The sequence below is a fragment of the Pseudochaenichthys georgianus genome, chromosome 12, assembly GCF_902827115.2.
Source record: "Pseudochaenichthys georgianus chromosome 12, fPseGeo1.2, whole genome shotgun sequence".
Lineage (NCBI taxonomy): Eukaryota > Metazoa > Chordata > Actinopteri > Perciformes > Channichthyidae > Pseudochaenichthys > Pseudochaenichthys georgianus.
In genome coordinates this window covers 9,957,670-9,976,007 of record NC_047514.1, presented here as the reverse complement: position 1 = coordinate 9,976,007, position 18,338 = coordinate 9,957,670, and the positions used below count along the sequence as shown (strand labels likewise).

Here is an 18,338-nt window from a genome sequence, read left to right as displayed (position 1 = left end):
TTAAACAACACACATGTTTTTATCCTATAAGAACAAGGGGTAGTTGGACATTCAGCCTCTTGTGGCAGAAAATAGAACTACACTAGAATACACATGTTTACACAGATGAAAACGTTATTAGGAATACTGACACTTCACACTGTGAAGACCACTGAGACAAATGTAACATTTGTGATATACTGTATTGGGCTATATAAATAAACATTGATTGATTGATTGATTGATTGATTGATTGGTTGGTTGATTGATTGATTGACACTGGCAAAAAAACAGAAAGAAACATGTTCTTAAGTCCTAAATATGGAAGAGAAAATCAGTTATATAAGACTAAGAAAATGGATCCCCAGAATACAGTTTTTCCCTCACTTGCCCCTTGGGGCTTCCATAGCTGAGATTTGGTGTCAGGTCATTGCATGAAAATATTCCTTCAGAATGACTGCTTTCTTTTTCAAGCACAGCTCAATAGTAGAAACATAAAAGGCAGAGTATGTTCTGTCCCAGAAACCCAGATCCCGCTCAGAAGGGGCCGCGGGACATTGTATATTCATGATGAACCGTGCCGTTTGAGGTTGGGTCAGTCAGAGTCAAAGTTTGTTTTCAGAGCTCTGTTTGTGATACAACTTCAATCTATAAGGTATTTTCTTTGGCCATCTGAATTGTTGTTATCCTGGAGCACATATTTGGAGTACATTTGTCACTTGGGTGGTCAGTATATTTTCTTTTATGGGAAGGAATGACACTCTATTGGAGAGTGAGATTTCTCAGAACATGTTTCGATGTTAAAGGAGGAATGAATTTGGCTCTGGACCCTTTTACCAATTTAATATTTGGATGTATATGTATGTTTGTATACTGTGTTGATGCTTGGTTTACGCAGAGTTTTTTAATTTGTTTTATTGCACTGTCTATTTATGTGCTGACTGTCTGTTCAAAGTTTTCATTCAGTTTGGTGTCCGGAAGGGTCTCTTTAATTGGGAATGACTCAATTTGATGACAGCAGCACATATCTTATGCATTTACTTCATGGAGCAAAACTAATTTCACTGAGAAGGGAGGAAGCAACATTGTTTGTAGTGAAAGGAGGAAGTAAAATATCTGGGTCTCTAAAAGCCTCTGATGTATAATTGATAAGGCCTGCTGTCCACAAGCTAACATGTCAAAACAAATCAAACGTAGTAAAGTACCTTTTTTGGTTATAAAAACTAAATCCAGCTTACTTAATCTTGTGTCCCACATCGCACCCTGCGTCTCTCAGTTGACCCGTCCAAACATTTTGCTGCATGGGAAAGTTTTACTTTTCCAGATCCCACAGCGTCTTATGAATTCAATTAGCCAATTAATTTCCCTCGCGTGTCCAGCCAATGCTTCAGTCTGTACACGTCCTATCAATTCAAACTGTGTTTGAAGTCTTGATTTTTCATATATTTTATAAAGTAAATATTTATTTTGGGACATTTTATGTTTAAAAATGCAAATTAGGCATTTTTCTCATTTAATATGTGCCAATTTGCATACATTTCTTCAACAGCAATGTGAGCATTGGGTAAAGCAAGGTTAACAAGTTTGAGTCAAATCTTTATTTTTGTTAAATCCATTTATCTGAAAAGAACTTCAACAAATAAACATACAGTATACAAAACATTTTATGAATCAAATATTCCATACATGTAAATCAGACCTTGAGCTAACTTAATCAGACCTTGAACTAACTTGTACGTTTAGTTTCTAGGTACTAGTGAATTTGAGTTGTCAGGCTCAGGGTGTGAGTAAAAAAAAACATCCATTAAAATGGCATACATTCTGCAGACACTACAGGGGGAAATGTCCCAAGTTTATTACTGTATTATCATAAAGGTTGAATCCTTTTTGTATGACAATTTTTCAAAAAAGAAATATTTAAATATGCAAAATAATCTTTATCTAATGCTCACTTTGCTGAATTTAGGATAAATGTACAAACACATACAGTGTAGATGCCATTACGCACCTAAATTGACAAATGCATGATTAATGCAATATTCCTGTATTAATTCAAGTATTAATTCAAGTATGACTGTTTATGTGTTTTACCTCATGTGTTTAGATAAAAGTTCCCCAAGTACAGTATTCAATATACAATGAGCTGAAACATGTGAAACCTGTAGTACGCCTTGTTAGGTGTAAAATGAGCCTTTCTTAGAAAGAGCAGAAGTTTCTCCTCCAGTGATATCCTCAGCGTTGCTGTGGGAAAACACGTCCTATCAATTTCCCCCATCGGCGATCCCTCCTCGCTACTTTAGCTCCCAACGCGAGGAGATAAGAGAGAAATCTGATTTGTCCCTGAATGAAATTAGCGCTAAATTAAAAGGACCACAAGCCTCTCCTGTATCTTGTGTTGATCCACCTTATCGTCACGTACTGTAACAGATCAGATGAAAGGATAAATAAAGGCAGTACAGCACAAATGGTGTAGAAAGTGAAAATGTAAAAGGCAGGACTTGTTATGAGTTTGGACAGCAACAACCAGAGTGTACCTGAATACTGTAATTATAGTCTTATTGATTAATTATATTTATTTCTAGGCATAATTAGCTTCTGCATTTAAATACACTCATAACATGAAACAGAAACAGAGACAGAAACTGAATGCAGCTCGGACACAAAAAAAGGAAATGGTTGTCATTAAAAAATAAACGTGGATCAACCGAGATTGAAGTGCCTACCTTAAAATTGAGTTATTATTTGTATGTATGTTTCTGAATTATCCGTTTATGATAGCAAAAGGCAGTGTATTTACATTTTTAAATATTACACAGAAGACTGTTGACAACACACAGCCAGAAGAAGAGGAAATACACACAGGTGTAAACTTACAAAAGTGCAATAAACACAGTTTAAAAAAACTCATCCAGAATTCCTCCTGTCAGTTAAATCCCCCTTTTTCTCTCTCAAAAGAACACAAAAATCTATTTAAATATGATCTAGCAGTCCAAATATCCTCCTTCTCATGATTGTTTCCCTAAGCGTGTCGTTTTTGATGTGTGTTTGGATCTGCTTATTCAATTTGTCAGACTGGAAGTCAGCCACAGATCAAACTCACTGATTATCTTTCTGAGCGCTGCTTCTCAACGACCCAAACAGGGTTATAGTGAGAGACCTTAAGCTTGTGGATTGAAGAAGTCAGTGTTTAAAAGTTAATGGCAGATAAAGTACAGAAGACTTGTGTTGATCCAGCCACTAACCAACACCTGATGCCGTATCTTTTGTGAACAAATATTTTGTAAACGGACTCAGTCGACCGACTAGAAAACTGGGTGGCACTTGCCTCAGTCAAGGCAGTGTTAGATGATACATTGCATTCATTGCGACTGATTCACCAAAAAATAGATATAAGCTCTAAAAAGTTGATAGTATTTAATACTTAATATGAACTTTTATGCATATCTAAAAACACTAGAAAAACACAATGAAGAGCGTACGCCAAAAACTGTAATTTATGAAAACAAAGGTACTGCTGGCAACGTCAGTTTGATGGGGGTTACATTCTGTTGTTAACTTGATCCCAGTGTGTAAGTGGCAGACTCCAACACAATATATGTGCCATATAGCTCAATTGGTAGAGATAAAGGCCCTCTTACTGGGGCTTGGTACACAATCCAGCTAGGGACTATTTGCCGCATGTCATTCCCTCTGTTTCCCCGTTTCAATTCTGCAATAAAAATAAAAATAAATCTTTGAAAACAGTAGAGAGATTATTAAATAATGGCAATAAATGGCTATTTCTGGAAACAAATCACCAAAAATGGGGTTTAATGTGTCTCTACTTCCATTGTCCATGGTACTTATCGTGTCAGAATAGAAACAGAAACAGATTTGAAGATTCCCATGAGAGAAGTTCACATCATTCACAAGTTGTTTCTCCTTTCTCTCCTTCTGATGATGCAGGAGGCTTTTTCTGCAAGATTGTATTTGTATCATAATTGACAGCAGCCTCACAAGACGTTTCACTCAAACTAAAGATAATGATGGAAAATGACCAAGTTCACATGTATTGCAAGAGAAATCTCTTTAATCTCTTTCTGCTTTCCACTAAATCTGGACAGACGGATTAGAGGAGACACATGAGGGAAAGCTCTGGTGGGAATAACCACTGAAATATCTCTGGACAAAACGTCTGTGGTTTCTTCATGACATTGATGTTATAAGATTGATGATTCAACACGTGGGAAAATTCCTATACTCTTTTCCCTCGTATTATTTACTCTGGGAATGTCCTGTAATGCAGGAAAAAAAGCCTTTTAGTTTTTAAATGCCACACTGCCTGTGGTTAAAGTCTGCTGGCATGAACCTCAGAGGGAAGATATGTGCAGTGTTTGGGACTCCAATGTTAAACCTGAACTTGTTTAAGTGTTAATGTCCTCTGAAGTCCAGTCAAGTGTCCGGTCTTGTAATAAGACAATTAATTGATGGTGAATTATTATTATTATTATTATGTTTCCCATAAAGTTGGAATCATTTTTGACACATTCCTCTTTTAACTGTGGTTTACTTTTCACTGTGATGTTTGGAAGAGATTGATCAATAGTTCTGAGAAGATATCAACTTTATCTATCAATAATAAATCACATTGACACAATCATTTCATGAGGAGAGGTCAAATATATTTATTCCAACATTATGGGCAACAGTGTATTTAGCAGGAGGGTACATTTGGGGATGACTTCAATGCAATGTGACAAACTCATAAACATATATCCTTAGGGCAGTAAGGACAGATGTTGCTGTCAGACGTTTGTTGTTGACTTAAATTCATCGCCTAGAGTAGTGTCAGGATCTCTGGATACAAATCTGCAGGATGATGGTAATGACCCGAAATGTAAAACCTCAAGGCGTACTGACTGTTCATCCTTAAAAACGTTTCATCTGTTATTTTCTAGATTCATGTAAAATAAAGAACGAGCGGTGGTCTTCTGACCTTGTTGTCACTGATAAACCTTTATACTGTGCGTGTCTTGACAGGAAACTGAAGAGCTGAAATTAGGGACTGTCTCAACAGGGCATGCTATTGGGCAAAGTGAGTTTATATTATTATGAAATGTGTTGAATCAGACTGACAGACAGGCATCCTTTAGTTTAGACTGTAAACACACCCACTCTACAGAATATGGTGTGTGTGTGTGTGTGTGTGTGTGTGTGTGTGTGTGTGTGTGTGTGTGTGTGTGTGTGTGTGTGTGTGTGTGTGTGTGTGTGTGTGTGTGTGTGTGTGTGTGTGTGTGTGTGTGTGTGTGTGTGTGTGTGTGTGTGTGTGTGTGTGTGTGTGTGTGTGTGTGTGTGTGTGTGTGTGTGTGCGCGTGCGTGCGCACGTGCGTGCGTCTCAAATTGTCTGATAAGAACTAATCTTGGGAATTTACCAGATGGAATATACCCAGACTTCTGTTCAGGTCTGTCTGTGTGTGTCTGCTAGTAATACACTGCTTATGAGGTCCTTCTGTGTTAAGAACAGATTATGCTCCTACTTCATAAGGGACTTTTTGCCCCTTCAGGTAAGGCAAGGCAAGTTTATTTATATAGCACTTTTCAACACAAGGCAATTCAAAGTGCTTTACAAAAAATGAAAGACATTAAGAAAATGGCCTTTAAAATCAGTCATTAAAAGCTAATAAAATAAACATTAAAAGAAAAAATACATGGATAAAAGTTACAGTGCAGTCTAAGATATGAATAGTTCAATTAAACATTAAAAGAAAAAGTACAAGGATAAAAGTTACAGTGCAGTCTAAGATATGAATTGTTCAATTAAAAGCTGCGACAAAAAGAAAAGTCTTCAGCCTGGATTTAAAAGTAGTCAGAGTTGCAGCGGACCTGCAGGTTTCTGGGAGTTTGTTCCAGATATTTGGAGCATAATAACTGAACGCTGCTTCTCCATGTTTAGTTCTGACTCTGGGAACAGAAAGCTGACCAGTCCCTGAAGACCTGAGAGATCTGGATGGTTCATAATTTAGCAGGAGGTCAGAAATGTATTTTGGGCCTAAACCATTCAGTGCTTTATAAACCAGCAGCAGTGTTTTGAAATCTATTCTTTGACACACAGGAAGCCAGTGTAACGACTTCGAACAGGAGTGATGTGATCCACTTTCTTAGTGTTAGTGAGGACTCGAGCAGCGGCGTTCTGAATCAGCTGCAGCTTCCTAATAGATGTTTTAGTGAGACCTGTGAAGACACCATTCCAGTAGTCCAGTCTACTGAAGATAAAAGCATGGACAAGTTTTTCCAAATCCTGCTGTGACATTAGTCTTTTAATCCTAGATATATTCTTTAGGTCAGGCATCCTCAAAGTACGGACTCCGGTCCGGATCCGGACCGAACCACAACTGTCTCTGGACTCTGAACAAATTATACTTTTCATATGTATTATCTGTGAGACATCGCCACAACGCAACGAGTCAAAATGATCCGCTATGTCCATAGACTGCAAACAGCGCTCATCGGACATTTATGAGAGAAAGTCTCTAATGTCCGAGTGCAAGTGAATGCAGCACAAGATGCACAAGATGCACGTCATGTAACCCCTCCCCCGGTCCTGGCGCGAGTGTGGACATATGATTGGCGGCGATTTCATTTGAACGGGACGGCGCAAAACGAGAAGCATTCGGACCCAAGCACTGAAGGAATGAGGTATTTGCGGTCTACACTGACAGAGAAGACACTCTCAGTTTGGCTGTACTCAGCATTGAATCAAAACGCACTAAAGCTGTTGATCTTAATACTTTTGTGAGGCGTTTTGCTGAACAAAATGGTAATCGCCGCATTCAGCTGTAATACACTTCAACTTGATGCTCTGCTCACGGATGAGCATACACAACTATTAAGATGATGACCTTACGTGTGTAAATATATTTTTTTCTTTGAGGGGGTCTGCCCCCAAAAAACAGTTTTAAGTCCTGAGGAAGTCAAATAAGACGGTGTGTAAAACTACACTGCCCAGCCAAAAAAAAGTAACCACTTTGATTTAACTAGGTTAGTAGGTAAGGACATTCCACTGAATAATAACTGAAGTATAAAAGAATGCATGACTGAAGTGATGGAGACCATGTTGAAGGCAAGCAAAAAGAGGAAATAACAGGTCAAATCAAGCAAATGCCCCTCTCAGATTCCACAGCAACCAGAAGAACATAAATACTGGCTGGTGATTTGATTAATCAGCTTTGTGATGGAATAAAAAATGCACAGTGCATTTCCTTAGCTGTGGGTGAGTCCACTGACACCACTGACAATGCTCAGTTGCTGGTGTTTGTGAGTTTTTATGATGAGGCAAAGGGGGAGTTTGTTGAAGATGTGTTGGGCCTGACGAACCTCAGTGGACACACAAGGGGGGAAGACATTTATAAAGCAATAATGGGAATGCTGAATGAAAAAGAGTGCAGCTGCCTTTATTCATAACTGCAGCTCTTACACTGCGACTCTGAGGGGTCAAGCACAGACACAATAACAATGGAAACTGCTGCATATAGATTATTTTTGTTTTTGCAACCTCGTGTTAAGAATCTTGTTGCAATTGTTTAAAAGTTTGAATGACCGTAATAAACGGACCTTTGTCTTATTGAAACATTTATTTTGGACCTTTAAGATTTGTATTTGAGTACCCCTGCTTTAGGTGATATTAGACTGAGTTAAGGGTTTCTATTTGTACTGGGATTTAGTCGATTGGATTAAAGTAATAGGTATAACCACTCTCCAAATCTTTCTGCTGTAGGTGTGATGACGACGCCTTGGGAGGCAAGGTGCACCATTGAAATGTAATAATGTCCTTTTGCCAATTTTGTATCATTATTGTCCTCTTTGTGTTTTAGAAACAGCCTTTTTTTCTGTCTCCCTCCTCTTCCTCTTCTTCCTCCTTCCTCCGCAAGGACTTCCCACTTTGAGAAGAATGCCAACAGAAGTTCCCGCTCTACTAATTTCCCATGCCTCCTTTCTTTTCCATTCCCACTGGCTTATTTCTACCACAGCTATGATTCAACAGTCTCTGGCTTAAACTTAACCCCTTTTTCTATATCAATCAGACCTTTTTAATCAATATTATTTAAAAAGTCTTTGTCTCTTTTTCAGATTGTCCTTTCTGCCAAACCGGAGCTACAGTGACAATGGGCGAACGATACTGGCCAACGAGCAGTCCCAGGACTCTGTTGGGACTCTATGAGTAAAAAAGCAGCCAACTAGGACCTGTTTATAAGGAGGTGGTCTCACATGGATAAGAACTCTAGGATCAGCATCCTCATATGACTTTTTTTTTAAAACATGTTGATGCTGTCCGGGACTAGAGGCGCTATTACTGGTCATCAGAAAAGTGCAGATCTGACTTTTGGTGAAATATTGGAGCATTTCGGTGCCAGAACAAAAGGGACAGTTGAAGAGTAAATGTGTCCATGGAACAAAACATACTGCCAATATGTTCCCCGGGCCTCTATCTAAAACCTAAAAGAACTGTTGAAATGTTGCGATTGGAAACATGAGGGCAACGGTCCAGAAAAACTGCAGCAGACTACAAGCAAAGCTCTGGCTAACACAACTGCTTTTTAACCTCTATGATAATGCTCATACAGGTGTCTTTAGGTGTCTTTAGATTACATTTGATTGTGCAGCAGTTTGAATTCTTGTATTGTACCAGCACCGACGGCACTCTGAAACTGCTGAATGTAATGTCCAAAGTTTTTATTTATATTCTTCGTTTCATATCCCATGCTGAAGTAGCAGAGAATCAATGACGTCCCAGTAGTTTGTGATGAAATAAAGCATGTATCAAAATGGTTGTATCATTGTTGACCCTTGTGGCGAAACAATGATCTGATCATTTCAAGGCATTTAAATTATTGTTGCACTTTCCTCTGTAGGTAGAAAGTCTTAAATGTGTTGCATCTCTGTCCGAGATCAGTCAAATGTTGGTTTGTTACATCACTGCAGCGGGTTGGAAAGCTTGGTTGCCAGTATTAAATCACTCCTCCTGCATGAAGCTAAATTGACAAGTTTGTTAAGTTATTAAATTATTAAGACATGGTATTACTGCACTGAAAAAACATACAAGAAATGCAACTGAACATTAAAACAATTGTGGACATTTCATTTTGAAAAGTGGCTGAATCTGGCTCAAGCCAAGGTGAATATAAAAGACTGATGTCAATGGAGTAAAGACTCTAGCGCTAACTGGGTTTTAAATTAAGTTGTATTTGACCACTAGGGGTCAATATTCACTCTCCTGAGCTCTGATCTGGCCCTGTTTTGTCCAAGGTAAGGAAAAAAACAAAAACAATGAATAAAAAGTGTCCAAAAGCACTAAATACAGACAAAGTTCATCTAATTATGTACAGATTTATAGACAAAGATACTTAGACCTGCAGTGTTGGGAGATACTCTTTTAGTTTTGGCAGCACTGGTGACCTGTTAAACTTACTCAGAGGTATTTCAAAATGCCTTTATAACACAGCTTTCCTCTGATGTTTGAAGCTCAGTTTACATATCTGAACCGGTCTGTCTCCCTCTGGCTGTCAATCACAACACGTTCATGAGATCGACACACAGAGGTGTGATACTGCAGCAGCCTACACTCTCACATTTTAATTTCAATTTCTCAATGCATCTCTGCCTCAGAAAACAACAGTAAACTAAACTCACCATCTTTCCTTTTTATTTTTAATGCACAACCTCCAGGGTTCAGATATGTTGATGTGAACGGTGTCTTGTTACAATGTGACAACTTTTAATAGTCCACTGTGCCCTGTACTTCATCTTTGTTCCATGCAATGGAGATGATGAATAAACAGAGAATTTGACAATAATTTGGTGTTAATTGATTCATGTTGGGTCTATAAAATGTGGCTTATGCTAATTTCTCCAGATTTCAACACTTGAGTCTGTGGTATATGTATTCCTCATTGAACTGTACACTATATTATCATATTGTTATCTCAGACGAATCTGCTAGCAAAACGTTGCCTAATTACACATCCAGCAGCAACATTCACACACACACACACACAGACAAAAGTATCGTAGATATCAGTTGTATTTTACCCGTAAACAGCAGAGCTCTACAGCATTCTGGAATTTCATGGTGTTTAAAGTGACCCACATTTTTTTGAAAGCAACCTTTCGGCGAACAGCATCGCTCTTCAAGTGTAACATCTTTATTTACTTAAAACAAATACACATAAATATGAAAAGAAAATCATGACCGACATAATTTATTTTGGAGGGGCCAAATCTCTATTTTTAGAACCACTGCCTAGCACTAGTCAGACTTGATGAAAGAATACCCATGTCTCGTCAACTGAACCTAATACACTTTCCCAAATGTAGGCAGTTAGATAACTATTTTGGTCTTTTCACACTGTTGTTGACAATTAACACATCATAGCTTGAGCTCTGTATTTAATAAGATAACATGAGCATCAAGCAAAAACTAATATATTCTGTGTGTTTTTAACAAGCCTGTATTACTGTTGGCGGCCATTACAAACAAAGCACCTCGTCAGGAAGCCCATTTAGTTGCAGCAAACGCGATTATCCCCAATCATCTCTACGCCGCTCAAAAACAATCTCCGAGCTGATTTTCCGGATTGATTGGTGCTGACGCCTGAGTCTGCTGCCCATTAAGCCCAGGGAGAATCCACAGGAGGAATTCATTATTCTGTAATCACTGAATCCAACACAATCTCCCTGGGTTTACCGTCTGAAAGCATAAAGATCTCGTAGTGCAGAAGTTCCAGTGCTTGACCTGGGCTTTCTAAATTCGTCCTGGCTCTGAGATTATTTGGATGTTAACACAGGAACAGAAATTCATTTTTAACTGCATGAGACACATGGCCAATATGTCATCCTTCTATGAGCAGCTGCATGTTAGTTTTTCCTGTCTAAATATAGTCTTTAATCCATTAAAGAGAGTCTCCAAGGTCAATTATTTCTAATGTCCTTCCAGTTGAAGGTAAGAAGCCAGCCTTAACAAACCCTAATCAGGCCAGGTTCAGGATGGTTCCCATAGAAAAAGCTAAGGAAGGTGTTTCTCCTGAAAAACAGATTGCTTCTCCAAGTGTGTGTGTAATGGTCAACTCTACAATCCTACCTGCTTGTCTCCTCACTACCACTAGATGTAGCAAGAACACTAGCAACTAAAATTACCGTTTGCTCTCCACTCCTCTTTCAGGCTTTTGTCACAGTATTCAGATGACATGTCTAATAGGAAAAGAAGAGGTGTAAACATACCATGTAGCTGCTTTAGTTTAGGGGCACCGTGTGTGGCTCACAGTCATGGATCACTGGGACTCTTGAGAAGAACAAAGCAGTCGTTAGTGTTATCAGTGTCTGGGCTTGTCTTACAATTTGACCAAACACGCTGTCTGCTGTGTGAAAGGCCTAATTAACAACTATAGAAGTGTTAGAATTGTGTGACACACTGTGCTACTACATAACATTTATTTGTATGCTTTTTTAGTTTTATTGCTGTTTTTTTTTCTGAAAAGTAAATGTCAAATGTTTTAAAAACGTGCAAAGTAATGCATTTAAATTGCCCCTATTTGTCAATGGCAAACCTTGTAGTATTTGTCATATTTTATTATATTTGATTGTACTCAGTTTCTCACCTAATTATATTTTGTATATATGTTGTTCATTTGTTATAATAGTCATAAAATAGTTGTTTTAAATAGCTGTCATATTTAAAAAAAAAAAAATGTTTGCCAAGTATTCTTCTTTCTGTGTCTTTGTATGCACCATACTGTATAGAGCAAATTCCTCCTATGTGTAAACCTACTGGTTGGTTCAGTCCTCAGCTGGTTTCAGGTCTACTTAAATGTACTTGACACAGGTGCAATCAATGAGCAATCAATGCAGCTGAGCAGAAATGGAAACAGCTGCTGCTAGTGATGGCGAGATCAGGGCTGCAGTCGGATAGTTTAAAAATCAGCTCCTAAGTTCTAACCCTATCGTCTATTCCTTGACCTCTGAGTGAAACGTCACGGGGTTAAGGGATAGTGGATAGGAGAATTCAAAAGGACTTAGGAGAAGAGACTGCGGTACTTTAGAGAATCCGAATGCACTTTCACTATCCGACGTGTTTATGATGCGCCAGCGGACGTCATTGTGTGCGTCTGCTGCTGTGGGGAAACTATGGAAACCACAGTTTTCTATACAGCGGACTACAACATGGATGTTTAATAAGAAGGAGGGACTACTGTAAAGTCATCTAGAGACTCTGCACCGTGCTTTGATGCTGCTGCTTTGCTTTATGAACGTGGACAACAGAGAAACATATTCTTCATGACCAAAGTTGGAATTGAAATAAAAAAGGAAAGTGAAACTTCTGCTCGTCTCCCTCTCCCTCCAGTCCACATTAATACTAATGATCCCAAAGATTGTATGAACTATGAAAAGATCTTAAAATCAATACAAATGTATTTATTATAAACGTTAGTCCTTAACATCTATCACTGTGTATATCACCATTCAAACATCTTTTAAAAGTTGAACAAACCCCACACAGCTCAGTGAAGACTGTGAAATGTTGACTTTATTTGATCATTTCAGTAAAAACTAACGTTCATATTTCTCTTTTTGATTATAATACTGATGAATGTTCAAAACAAAGCACTTTGGCAACTTACCACATACGTTTTAAAATGCTTAATAAGCACCGTAACTTTCATGATATCATTTCTCATAATCGGTTGTTTCCGTGAACGGCCGACTGTTGTGTGACGGCAAATGCTGCGGCTGCAATGCATTGTGGGGCAGCATTTTCTCCTCTCCTCTCGTCAAGGGAGATCCAGTGGTTCCTAAGCTAAAAGAGGTGATAAAGGAAGTTTGAAACCTCCTTTCCTTTCATTCTCATCATTCTAGAGAATTCGAACGGCACTTATCATGGCTGCCACTGAGGGACTTCCGGGTCATTTCACTCCTTTAGGAAGGTTCCTAAGCTAAATGGACTATTCGACTTCAGCCGAAGCCTTATGAAGCTTTGAGGCTTTTGAGCCAATTGGTTCGCAAAAGGGTTCATCTGATGAGGCTTCATCATGGGCTTCATTTGAACACAAACCCCCTGTTGGTCAAAGTGTGTAAAACAGGCAGATTGGACATCTCAACAGTGTGCTCTGTCATACCGAGTCCCCAATGAGTAAAGCCTTAGAATACCTCTAAACAACGAACATTAAATCATATTTTCATGTTAACAATATTGTATTTATTCCAGTTTAATGATTGTGATTGAAAAGCCTAAGGAGGCGGGTACACATTGCAAAGAGGGATTTGTATTCCTTAATAATATTCATAAACTTATTGTAGCCTGAGAAAGGCTAAACCATATCAAAGAATACAGTTATTAACTACATTATCTCATTTAGCTGTAGCTTTTATAAACAACAAAAAAATATGTATTGTTCAGTCGTTGAACCAGGGACCCTGCGGTCATGAGTCAACTGCTTTCCAGCTGAGCCACAGCACACACACTAAAGCTCCCTGAAAACACTGCAAGATATGTATTCCTGTATTTATTGATGTTTATATTGATGATTTTATTCCTACATTTATTTATGCTTGCATCCATTTATACTTATGACATGTTCCGACCTCTATATAAGTGAGGGTCTGAGCTCTCTTAATTCCATCATGTCACCGGGCCCGGGTACAGGAGGGGTAATATGGTTCTTGTTATACATCCATGGGTATTATGAGCGTTGTGGTTCAACCCAGAGCCATATAATAGAAGAGTTACGACATCTCCGTTCACTCCAATGGACCACTTTTTTACAGAAATGGCGGATCGTGGAGCCTCTCAATCGTTCCCCGGAAGTTAGCGCCAAGGCTAGCAGAGCTGTAGAGTTGCAGCATAATACACCGTTCGTGACGGACTTTTAAAGGTAAGAAGAAGTTTAAAGATTTATATTGCGGATATTATCAGTACATCTGATTCAAATTAACATGTGTATTAAAGGATGTCAGTGGATTATCCCTAAATTAGTAGATTTAGGGAACATTTACAGATAACAGATTAAGCTAGGATACCGAAGCAAGTTAGCAACACACGTTGAACTTTTAATTGTAAATTCCGTTCTCTTAATGTCTATTTGGTCCAACGTTGTTGAATTAGAGAAGAGGGGCTTCTAAACGGGATTGTATGCGGGGGTGGAGGGAGTTAAATATTAGATAAATATAACTTTGGTGCATGTAAGAGTGAGTGTTTTTAGCAGAGCCATATTGTGTCCTTGTGATTATGTTGATTATTACCTGTCTGTATAATGTTGCAGCTCAGCTGATTTTGGATTGATGGCAAAGGGAGAGGGTCTTAAGTGAGAGTGAAAACACAAGGTAAGTTTAATACTACTGTTTTATATAAGTAAGCATACTAAACATGTATTATATCACTGTATTATATAAGTAATCTTGTTAGTAACCTACTGTATGGCAGGTGGAGGGGCAGTGATGTTACAGGTGGAGGAGCAAAACTGCAAGACTGCAAACTCACAAGACAGAGAAATCAAAGTTTGTTCTCCAGAGAAGAGGTTGATTTCACTTCAATTTTTTATTTCATATTTTCTAAAGATGTGGAAATGGCAACAAAAAAAAAACTTGAGAGCTGTAACCAAGACAACTGTAACAACATGAGTAGAGAGCCACCAAGGTTTTTCAAGTCCCTCTCTTACTCCATTTTTACCAGATGTGGGACATCGGGCATGAAATAAAGCTGCCTGTCTGGTGTTGCTGGATGTGGCACCGATGTTTTATTTTGGTCCACCCCAAAGGATTTCCACATGGCTCGGTTAGGGCTACCCATTTCGGTGGTGACATCAAGCACATGTAGCCCTATGGATGCTGCCCTCTGTATTATATCAATAATGATTGGCCTGTACTCTGCTCCATTGGTAGAATTGCCAGTGTAATGATATGCCACTACTTGCTTCCACCGTGTTGTGTTTCCAGCCAACATAAACACACAAGCATGTGTTGCCACCCCTGTGTGACCTGGTAAAGTCACATCACCATACATAATCATGTCTAACTCCACACTTGGTGTGATTGCCATTTCATCCAAGGTCAACACACACTCCCTTTCAAGGTCTGTCAATCGATCTGCCTTCAATTTTAGGAAATCAAAGACCTCTGTCAACACACCAGGCTCAAACTTAACACATTGCATCCTTCTTTGCAGTGACCTTATTCCTGGAAGGGGAATCTTCAATTCCTGCAGAGTTTTGTAACCCGTTGGTCCGCTCGCAAAGCGAATTTTTAAAGCCTTCTTAATTGTCTCATTGCTCCATTTCATCCTCTTTGTGGTGAGTCTGCCTAATGCCTTAAGTTGGTCTTTTGAAAACGTTTTCTTATATTTCTTGTCCCTAATTTTCATTGTTGTCTTGAGAGCTGCATTTTCCTTCCTGCTTTTTCTTAGTGCAGCCTTTGCTTTTTTGGTGATTCCTTCTTGGCTCTTTAATTTTCTCTTTAATTGTTTTAATAGATCTGTTTGACTGGCTGCTGGTTCCCTCGTATGCTGACTGGCTGCTGGTTCCCTCGTATGCTGACTGGCTGCTGGTTCTCTCGTATGCTGACTGGCTGCTGGTTCCCTCGTATGCTGACTGGCTGCTGGTTCCCTCGTATGCTGACTGGCTGCTGGTTCCCTCGTATGCTGACTGGCTGCTGGCTGAGTGGGTGGTGTCCGCCCTCCCTGTCTCTCCTCACTAGCCATGTCCTCTCTTTCTTCACCCTCACTTTCCTTTCTCTCAGTCTCCTCATCCCTTCTTCCCTCAATCTTTGAGACTAATATAAGTAGAAGACATGGCACTGTACATTTTCGAACATTTTAAATATTATACCACTTAAAAATAAGAAATATTGCTTTTGTTACTAAGAGTTCATACTTATTATACCTGTATCACCTTTCACACTATAGCTGTGATCATGAGTTATGGGCTTTGTAGATACAGGTCCCGGGGTGAATCGTGGTGCAGGGGCCCTTCTCTGTTACTCCCTCTTTCAGCACAAGAACCAGAGGGGGATTCAATGGAGCCTGAATACCTGCACTGAGACCCTCACCCTGCACCCTGAGTCTCAACTCTCAGTGTTTTTCAAGCCTTTCCCTGTTTTTTTGTATTAAACAAAACATTAAGCTTTCCCAATGGTGTGGTTTTCGTTTTGTGAAAAAGTGCAAATGCAGTGTTTCTATATAATTACATCACATATTTTTTTGCTGTTGGTCGTGAAATTGCTCCTGCTGACTTGAGCCAGCCATTTTTCTTCCGCTCTGTGTCAGTGGGGAAGCCGTACATTCGTATTCCTTTCTCGGAGCGATTTGAACATCCCCAGGCAGCACAGCAAACCATGGTGGCGACTAGGAGGCAGCACAGCAAACCAGGACAACACGGAGGAAAAGGCACCGACAAACTGCATGATATGCTATTCAATGTTTATTGAATTCCATGTATTTGCAATGGATGTTCCTAAAACAACACATTTAACATCATCATCATCATGCTGCCGCTGCTAGTCCTTTGATAGTCACCTGTCGGTCTCCTGTCCTTTCTGAAAGCCATAAAGATGACATTAGTCATTTAGATAACTTGTATCCTCAATTACCATGGGATTACTGAAACTACCATGCATTTAAGAAAATGGTAGAGATTAATCTAATCTGAATTTTAAAGCATTACTTTAGATCCCCTCTAAATATATCAATAAACATTAGAAAGTGATGCTCCTGACTACCATACAAGTTTAAGAAGATAATATTGGTTTTAAAGAATTCAAAGCTATAAATAAACAGCAACAGGCTCTTTAACCAAGGCACTGTTAGCTTAACATGTAAACTAGTTGTTCACACTAATCCTAATATTATCACTTAATATTATCAAATTCTATTTTATTTTTTAAAACATATTGATGTAAATACATTCACATATCGATTTGTTGTATAAATATTGCAAATCAAAACCTTTATTCACTAATAATGACCAAAAATCGTAGTTCTATCTCCTGTTATCAATGCATTCACATTGCCCGCCATGAACTTCCGGGGAACGATCCTCGTCTACATGAACCACGTGACGATAACCGTTTTTGGACTTCCGTTGTCGTAACTCTTCTATTATATGGCTCTGGTTCAACCATAGACTGTATGGGTTCAACGGTTCAACCGATCTGAATCGCTTCCTGAAGCAGTCACGTGGTGTCGACAGGCAGCGAGGCTTCGTTTGTCATCGATGACGTCACTGGCCCAAAACGATACAAGCCTCGATACATGCTTCACAAAAAGCTTCGGGGATTACTCGACACACGCTCCGAAGCCTCGGCGCAATACGTAACATCACTAGCTGCTGCTGCTCGTCAAGCTGCAATAGAGGAAAAAAAGAAATGGCAGCACACTGCTCAACACTAGGATGGGTCAAATGCAGAGAAACAATTTCGCCACGGGGATTAATAAAGTATATAAAAATAAAAAATAAATTAAAAAAATGTATATAATAATTAGATTTAATTTATCGATGAAACTAAAAAACCTTGTGTTGGCACAGAGGTTAATATTTAGCTGGTTTTCAGTTACGTTTGAACTTAAACATTACTTTGAGTCGGAAATAAGTTGTGTAATCATTGCTCCTCTTCGCGGAACACTGCACAACCTTTGGGTACTCATCACTAAATTCAAACTTATTTCAAACCATGTTCTAAATGTTAAACAGATTGTAAATCGGAGGGTGATAAAAAACTTTTGCAACGAGATACCTTTTTTTGCCAAGCTTGCTCAGGCCTCCAAACTCTCTCCTTAACTTTCTAAGAGGAAATTTAAATAAACAACAACAGGCAGTTTGTGTGCGTGACTTTTCTTGTGTTACAACTAATCTTCCCAAAACATGTACTGTCCTTGACAGACACGTAACCAAAGCGGTTAATAATAAGTGAAATAAATAAACTATTGTGTTCAGTGTTTGCTGTTTGCTTGTAAACCATGGGAATGTGTTGGGTAGAAGAGAAGGTTAAGTGGTGTTATTGTCATAGGGTTATCAGGAAGTAACGTCCTATCTGTGTTCGGAGAAGGTCGGCCAGATTCACCTTTAAAGGTTTCACACCTGATTCTTCCACAGATACTGGATAATGCAATATCTATATGAATTGGTTAATACAATTGTATTCATTTAAATCTCATCACTGGTTAATTGAAATCCCATTAATTCTCTGTCTAGCTCATTTTCGCTGCCAAATCCAGAGAAATGTCTTTCTCTTTAGGTGTTAAATGCTCCACTCGACTCACTAACTGTGGCCTAATGCAATGACTGCACGTTTGCAGAGAGGGTTCACCATAGTGCCAACCCAAAATATTCAGCAGGAAGTAG

At 38.9% G+C, this 18,338-nt stretch overlaps 2 protein-coding genes across 3 annotated transcripts in view; one reads left to right on the top strand and one right to left on the bottom strand.

The window, feature by feature from the left end:
• The window catches only part of LOC117456428 (5-hydroxytryptamine receptor 4), a 57,335-nt gene extending 47,526 nt beyond the window's left edge, over positions 1 to 9,809 (top strand). Inside the window, exon 7 of the mRNA XM_034096313.1 lies at positions 8,086 to 9,809. Within this exon, the coding sequence (XP_033952204.1) occupies positions 8,086 to 8,176 (91 nt within the window). The 3' untranslated portion in view covers positions 8,177 to 9,809. The remainder of the gene's footprint in view (positions 1 to 8,085) is intronic.
• The window catches only part of LOC117456429 (putative cytochrome P450 120), an 88,464-nt gene extending 75,749 nt beyond the window's left edge, over positions 1 to 12,715 (bottom strand). Inside the window, exons 1-2 of one of the 2 annotated variants that reach the window (XM_034096315.2) lie at positions 12,630 to 12,715; positions 11,233 to 11,293 (exon numbers count right to left, since the gene is read on the bottom strand). The gene's annotated coding sequence lies outside the window, so the exon portion shown is untranslated. The remainder of the gene's footprint in view (positions 1 to 11,232; positions 11,294 to 12,629) is intronic. The other variant, XM_071204972.1, reaches the window with a different exon arrangement.
• Between the last annotated feature and the right edge of the window lie 5,623 nt (positions 12,716 to 18,338).